The 7,936-nt window shown below is 41.1% G+C and overlaps 1 protein-coding gene across 12 annotated transcripts in view; it reads left to right on the forward strand.

Annotated features, from left to right (window-relative positions):
• The window catches only part of LOC108232870 (receptor-type tyrosine-protein phosphatase F), a 176,292-nt gene that overhangs the window by 159,839 nt on the left and 8,517 nt on the right, over nt 1-7,936 (forward strand). For all 12 annotated transcript variants that reach the window (XM_037972987.1, XM_017410920.3, XM_017410924.3 and 9 more), the window contains 2 exons: nt 1,766-1,944; nt 6,910-7,036. In XM_037972987.1, coding sequence (XP_037828915.1) covers nt 1,766-1,944; nt 6,910-7,036 — 306 coding nt within the window. The remainder of the gene's footprint in view (nt 1-1,765; nt 1,945-6,909; nt 7,037-7,936) is intronic.

Below are 7,936 nucleotides of genomic sequence, written 5' to 3' on the forward strand. Positions count from 1 at the left end.
GGCGTACGTGCGGACCGTCGTCTGCAACCCCATACAGTCCGGACACAACACACACATACACACACTACATTTCCTGCAGTACCCTAACTGTCCATACACACTCCTGTGCTGTCCATCTGCTCTCTGTCCACTGCCAGGACTGTACTTGTCACGCCTACAGTCCTTAAAGCAAACTCTGGGGCTTAATGGGAAAAAAGTCAACAGATATCTACAATGTACCCCTCTTTCCTTAGTTTCAATTTCAGTTTAGTTTGTTTATATGGCGCCAATTAACAACAAAAGTAATCTCAGGGCACAGCAAAAAACAATCATATCATAAATTCATTTCAGATCTAGATTCAAACGCAGTTACAGTCAATTTATTCCAGTTACCATGCAATATATTCACAGACAGTACGTAATAAAACGCCAGTTGGTAAAAGTCAAATTTTTACTTTGTTGCAATCTCTCAACCTGAGCAAGCACATTGGCAACAATGGAACAGCTCCACTTTAAAAAAACTCCAGCAGAACCAGGCTCATGATTACCAGTCATCTGCCTCCACAGGGTTGGGGTTTGAGAAGATTGGAAAGATGCACAGACAAACACAGAAAGTCCAGGAAGAAAACCACAGTTTAATGACAGCGATAGTTGCATATTCAAACATGGAGAGTAGAATTAAGACACCAGCAGAGGGAAGAAATGTCCACAAGCAGTCTAAACCTATAGCAGTATAACTAAGGGATACCTCAGGAAATCCAAGCCAACTCTAACTATAGGATTTATTAATAAATAGTTTTAAGCCTGATGTTAAAAGCAGACAGGGTGTCAACTTCTTGGACAGGAACTAGAAGTTTGTTCCTTTACACCCTCGTCACAGTAGCAGCGAAATGAGCTGAAATTCCATTGAATTCTTTGTATATTCCCAGATATTCAAAATGCATTCTAAAAAGTCTGAGAGCATTCCAAACATTCGGGCCCATTCTTGTGGCCGACTTGAATGTTTTGTTTATGTTCAAAACTTTCCAGGTGTACTCCAAGTGTAAAAATATCGAACAGCATTTTAGGTGCATTCTAACAGCATTCTAAACATTCCTACTGTGTTACAACTACACTCAAGAGCTAATACACCCAGAATTATTGTTCCTTATTGTTATGCATTCTTACAAAGCTGTAAGAATTTTGTTCACTTTTGAAATTCTCACCAAAATTCTCAATTTGGCTGTTTCTGCTTGATTCCTTCCGATTCCAAATAGGTGTGACGGGTGCATTAGAGAGGAGCCTGATAGCTGAAAGCTCTGCCTCTCGTTCTACTTTTAGAAACTCTAAGAACCACAGTCTGCACTGTGAGAGCGAAGTGCTCTGTTTTGAAAATATGGAACAATAAGATCCTGTTAGATGATGGAACATGGTTGGGAGCTTTGCATGTTAGAAATAAGATTTTACATCCTGTTCTGTATTTCACAGAGCTAAAGTTAGATAAAATATCATATCTCTTTCTAAATCTTAGCAGAACTAAATAAAATTAAGACTTTTTAGAGTTTTCTTTTTAACATGTTGATAATAAAGAATTACAACAATCCAGCCTAGAAGTGATGAATGCATGAACCAGTTTTTACAAAATGTTTTTAATTGTATTTGTTCATATTAGTCATGGCAGAAAACCTTAAATCTGAATCAGGGCTTGTCAAAAAAAGAGTTTCAGACTTTTGTTTGTTTTTAGAACTTTGGTTTTGTTGTGTTTCTTTTATCCCTGTCTGACCTCTTCCCATCTTATATTAAACAGAGACTGGCCAACTCCAAAGCTCACACGTCACGGTTCATCAGCGCTAACTTGCCCTGCAACAAGTTCAAGAACCGCCTGGTCAACATCATGCCTTTTGAGTCCACTCGTGTCTGCCTGCAGCCCATCCGTGGCGTCGAGGGCTCGGACTACATCAACGCCAGCTGCATTGATGGCTACAGGTCAGCAAAGGCCTTTGTCTTTTATATCTGGGTAGAATTTTAAGACTGAGGATAAAGAACTGAGTGTGCTACGACTGTGTTCTGTTATTTATAACATCCACAAAAAAATTAAAAAAAAAAGCAACATTGCATTAAGCAGCTAGAAAATGGGAATAATTAAATAACATGCTTCAATGTAGTTACACTGTATCTTATGAATGTGTGAATAAATGGGTGAATGATTGTAGTGTGAAACACTTTGGGGTCCTTGGACTAGATAAAGTGCTGTACAAGTGCAAGCCATTTACCATTTCAGTGCCAAAACATTCTGCAGCTTTCAAAGCTTGAAGCATATTTTAGCTTACAGGAGAACTTCCTGCATTTTCTACAGTCAATAATATGGATCTATAGCTTCAAATATGATGTATAACAGAGGCAATGTTTCACTGAAAACTTATGTTCTTTCACCATGTTTGTTGGCATTAACAAAAGTATAAAGAAAACACCAACTTTCTTTTTTTATGGCTGCATGTGAGTGTTCACGAACAAGCTGCAACAGTAAACGGATGATTGATGCTGTTCAGGCCTGAAAGTGAATCACAAAGAAAGAACTGTCTGTTGATGAGTCACAAACTTCAGGCAGACATTGACTCAGTTCTGCTCACAACCAAGTAATAAACATGATGACTTAAGTTCACTGCTTCCCAACAGGTTTGTATTTTTGTTTTTTTTCTGGAAGCCCTTACCCACACCCTCGGCCACTTTCATGTATCGACAAAAAAAAAGCTGCACTCCTCCTCGCTGCCAAGCCTCCACATGTGTATGCATGTCTAAAGGAGAGTCTGCGAAACTTTCCCTAACTACTACTTTGATGCAAGATCAAGGTAGTTATTAGAGACATCCGTTCAGGGATAATATGTCAGCTGTGATGTTTGTGGCAGAACTATCTTTAGGTTGGAAACCTAGAGATTCATTTCTGATCATTACTTTGATAATACGCATCAGTATCAGTAATAAAAGACTGACTTTCTCCCTGAGTCCTATTTGTATGCTGTGGAAATGTGTGTGCAAACTGATGTATTAAAAACACACACAGAGCCTCTGGACTGTGACATCTAATTTTGACAACCTTGTTTGGGAGAGGACCTCGTGCGCCTGCTGTGATCTCTGGCGGCCCCCAGGTTGGGAAGAGCTGCTTTAGTCATTTTCATGTTAACATTTCTAATTAGGCTCTGCCTCCAAATCTGCAAAGCTTTGCATAAAAAGCTTTTCAGTTCAATATGGTTCATCTGAAGTGGATGTAAACATCCTTCAATTAAATTTGAGAGTCTGCCCTCTAACTCAACAGTCACTGATTAATTTAAAATTCACAGTCCTGAAGTACAGAACCAACGTAGCCAAAACTGAATCGCTTCTGTGATGCCTAAATCCAACAAAGACAGTCTTGAAGTGTGAAAAATGCACTAAATAATCACAGATGAATCTGTATGGGAGGGAATTAAAGAGGAGGCTTCAGTGGGCAGCATCCTGTTACAGAAATTACTCCCCAACTCTGTCAGTGTGGCTTTCGTTTGTTGAGCCACTACTGCGTTTATATTGAAGGTACTGGATGTCCTCATGAGCTCTGAGAGTCCAAATTGCTTCCTAGAGGGAAGAAGATGAAAAGGCAGCTCTCTGTTTTATATCTCTATAAGTGTGGGGAGTGACAGACAGAGCTGACTCTTCTGTGGTTTAAGTGAAGGGATGGATTTAGTGAGCGTGAAATGCCATTTAATCCATATGGGGTTCTGCTTGGGATTGGGCCGTGACAGAGATGACACCTCCGCTCCCACCTCCCAACTCCCCCATTCTTTCTCCAGTGCTGCTGTTAATGAGAAGGTGCTCCACTGAGGCCCACCCTCCTTTGTTGCTGTGTAAATAGTGTAATTGCAACAAGAGCGCTGTAATGAAGTGTGTTTTCTAGCCCCTCTTTTTTTCGTCTCGTGCACATGTTCAGTTTCTCTCTTTTTCCTCCTCATTCTCTTCCTCTGCTCCCCTCCTCAGTCTGTCCCCCCTTTGCACTTTTCTCCCGTCCCCCTTCTCCTCCCAGTCTTCGCTCTCACCCCTCGTCCCAATTTCCCATCCAAACATCATGGCAGAGACAGACATCCGGGTGGGGACCTGTTGTGTGCACCAGCAGCACTGTGTAATTAAGCTGCTTTTAAATCGCGAGCATAAATAAAAACTAAACAGAGGCCTCCAGTGCCCTCCACCCGAGCGCCTTCAAGAAAAGCCAATAATATGCTAAGCTAATGAGAGGCGAAGCATTGATTCCAGCTCTGCTATAAGGGCACGAGCTCTGGATGTGCTCCGATGCAGGCTGGAGTTTTAGCATTGTAATGAGGTTGAAATGAAACACCATGTCCTCGAGCGCTGCAGTCATGTGGGATGAGGCAGAGAGCGCTTTGTGCTGTTTGGCAGCGCGCTCGTCGGGACACTGCGTGCAGAAAACTCAGTATTGTTTGATACGCTTGGAATTGTTTTTATTTTGGCTTGGGGACGTTTTGTGAGGAGGTGAAAGGAGTCCACCCTATCAATTTGAAATTTAGCACTCATCCTTCAGATTGCTTTCCTCGCCTTCCTCTTCTTTTCTTTTCGGGTGTTTATTTCTTAGATTTTTGTTTTCTTCCTCTTCTCTTTTCTCCTTTCGTCCTACATTACACTCTGATGGCCAGCTGGAAAGAGGCTCTGCTCGCTCTTTTCATCTCCTCTCCACATCCTCTCTGCTTTGTAGATGTTTTTTTTCTACAGTTTGCTCTTTTTTTTTTTTTTTCTCCCGTTTTGGTCTTTTTTTAAATTTGAATCCTCACTTGCATGCTCCCATCTCTTTTCCGCTCCTCTCCATCGTTCTATTGTTTCTGTGTTTGTTTGAGCACGGCTCCTGAGCATATTCTAATCTCCCTGTTCCATATTAGTGCTTTGCCTGCAGCACCTTCATTAGTTGTTCAGCCGCGGCTCAGCGTGTGACAGTGCGCGCACGTCAGTCGCAGCCAATCTGAACGTGCACGCAGAACCGCTGCCCGAATAAAATCCTTACACCTGCATGCAAGTTTCCATGTGCTGCAAACATGTGAGCCTGTCTCTGGATGCAATTATGCATGCATTTGTGCGTCAGATCGCTCAATTCCCTCTCTGGTGATCGTGACGCTTCTGCCACCTGCTGTTTGGTAGGAGAACTGCTCAGCCTGACTAAAGTCACGTAGGACACCAGCACAGCTCCGGCATCTCAGTGGATGAGCTCATCTCCAGTTTAGTGAGCATATCAAGTGCTCTCCCTCTCTAATTCTGTATTGTATTACAGAGAGGAAGGAAAAAGAAGAAAAGGATCTATAGAAGCTTCAGTTGCCCAAGAAGGAAGAGAGCATGAATTATTTACCGTGTATATTAAATGGACATGAAATGACCATCACCATTTCATCCACAGAGCTTTGTCCAAAGAGCACAAAGACATCAGGTCTTTTGATTTCTTATGACTTATTATTATATTAAAAACATCTCCATTAACATAACGTTTACAGGTTGTTTAAATTTTATTTAAATGTAGATATGTCACTAATTCGTTTACGTGAAGAAGCTCAATTTTTGAGGATTTTAGGTCAGAAATGTGTAGTACCAAAACTGGTATTTATCAGAGCGATAGTGTTTTTGTTTTTGTCCATGTCTGTATGTGCTTTTATTTGTCTGCACTGTTAGCAAAATATTTCATCAACCACTGGACAGATTTCAAGAAAACTTTACAACTTTATCAACTTTACATCTAGAACTGATTAATGTTTGGAGTCAACCCAATTCAAGATGGCTGTCACAGCTAATCAGCCACACAAAAACAGTTACGCCTGATTGACTTTTACATATATTGAGCTAAAAGTTGTGTGGTAGTAGCTGACAGTCATTTAAAACATATAATCCAACAGATCATAGATCATGTAACATCACATGAGAGTGTGCAGAATTTTATTGTCAAGGTTTTGACCAAAACAGTCATAACATCATTTCTCAACATTAGATGATCTCACTCTTAAACTCCGACATAAAGGTGGCGGGCGATAGGCATTCCTTTAAGGAATGCTGGGTCTGTAATTTAATCAGCTGAAACTTGAAACACGTTTGTGAGAAAAATAAGCTCTAAAAAAATAAAAGCTTATTGATTTCCATAATAAATTAGAATAAAGTCCACTTTGGCTCGATCGAACAGGTTGGTTTAGAAGAAAAAAATGAATATAGGTGAGGAAAAAGTGTAAATAATCACAGATAATAAAGTTTTAAAGAGAGATCATTGGTATTTTAGCCCTAAATAAGTACGGAGTGTGTGCATATGTCAGGAGATGGTACAGGGAAATGTTGGTTTGAAAGACAAGATTGTTGTCTAGAACAGAGTCATCACTATCCACATCAATCTGCTGTTTTGTTGTGAACAGACACAATTCACAGCAGAATGATGGTTCTGTGAATTTGAGGTAAAAAAAAAAAAACCTCATTACAGCTAAATCTGATTGTCAAGTATAATTTAAAAAGGGTCATCCTGTGCAGGTGTGGTGCTCATGTAATGTGATGAAGTTAATCCAGCATTATAAAGTGAAATGATGTGTTTGCTTGCCAGAACTGCATAATACCTTATTGAAAATTTGTATGTGGCTGCTGTTGTTCTTGTAAATTTCAGTTTTTTGAAAGATTCAGAAGGATTTTCATCCTCTCCACCACATTTCTGAATTATTTTCCTACTTACAAGAAAGCATTTGTAGAATATATTTAGGGGTTTAACAAGCATCAATTTGGGAGGGGGGGTTGCATTTAAATAGCATCATTTTCTAACTTTTTGTGCAGCAGCATTTGAGTCAAAAAATTCCTCCCGTGGTTATTTTCATTCGCGGTTTCCACTGTAAGAGTGCCACAAAGCTTCTAACGAATATTAATCTGCTCCACCTCTGTGTCGATTTGTGCCCCCAGACAGCAAAAAGCTTACCTGGCCACGCAGGGGCCCTTGGCTGAGACCACCGAGGATTTCTGGAGGATGCTGTGGGAGCACAACTCCACCATTGTTGTCATGCTCACCAAGCTCCGAGAGATGGGCCGGGTAATACAAAATCGCACGCTGAACACAACAGATACAGCGCCTGTAAGGTCGTTGAACCGTTTCGGGGGATGATAATAATCTTTATACGACGGCTCGGTTCAGCTGAGCCGCTGTGCCACGCTGCTCAAATATTAATTCATTCCAAACCTGAACAATAACTGCAGTTGAAAGTTTACCCCCTTATCGGCGTGGCTGAAATGCACCTGGGTTCAAACTGGGACGCCTCTGTGTCAGATTTGTCAATAACTGGGAGCATTCCAAGCATACTGATAACTCCCACACCGTCTGAATACATTAGCCCTTATATGAAACAGGATCTGTTGCAGTCAGACTTTATTCTCTTCCTCAGCTTCCTCTGATAGTTTAGAAGTCGACAAGGTTTTGATTAAAGTTTTTTGGGCACCGTTACAACATTAGGACTAAAACCTTTGATATATTTTCACAGTTATTGTTTTTCCTGCAGCCTCAGATTAGAGAAGTAGCCCATCTTTAGCATAAAAGGTGTGAAGGGGTAGTGACTTCCTGGATATTCATCTTTTTGTTGCCCATCGTCATGAAAGGCGGGTGATCAAATTGCCCGTGTGTCTGTCTCTGTGTTAGCAAAATATCTCATGAACCAGTGGACAGATTTTATTGAAACTTTCACAGTAATCTTGGATGTACATCAAGAACTAAATAACTTCTAGTCCACCCAATTCAAGATGGCTGACACATCTAATCGACCGTAACAAACACTAAAATGCTTACAACTCAGTCATCCATCCATTCTCTTCCGCTTATCCGGGGTCGGGTCGCGGGGGCAGCAGCCTAAGCAGGGAGACCCAGACTTCCCTCTCCCCAGCCACTTGGGCCAGCTCCTCCGGGGGAATCCCAAGGCGTTCCCAGGCCAGCAGAGAAACA

Source organism: Kryptolebias marmoratus, linkage group LG20 (genome assembly GCF_001649575.2).
Source record: "Kryptolebias marmoratus isolate JLee-2015 linkage group LG20, ASM164957v2, whole genome shotgun sequence".
In the NCBI taxonomy this organism is placed as follows: Eukaryota; Metazoa; Chordata; class Actinopteri; order Cyprinodontiformes; family Rivulidae; genus Kryptolebias; species Kryptolebias marmoratus.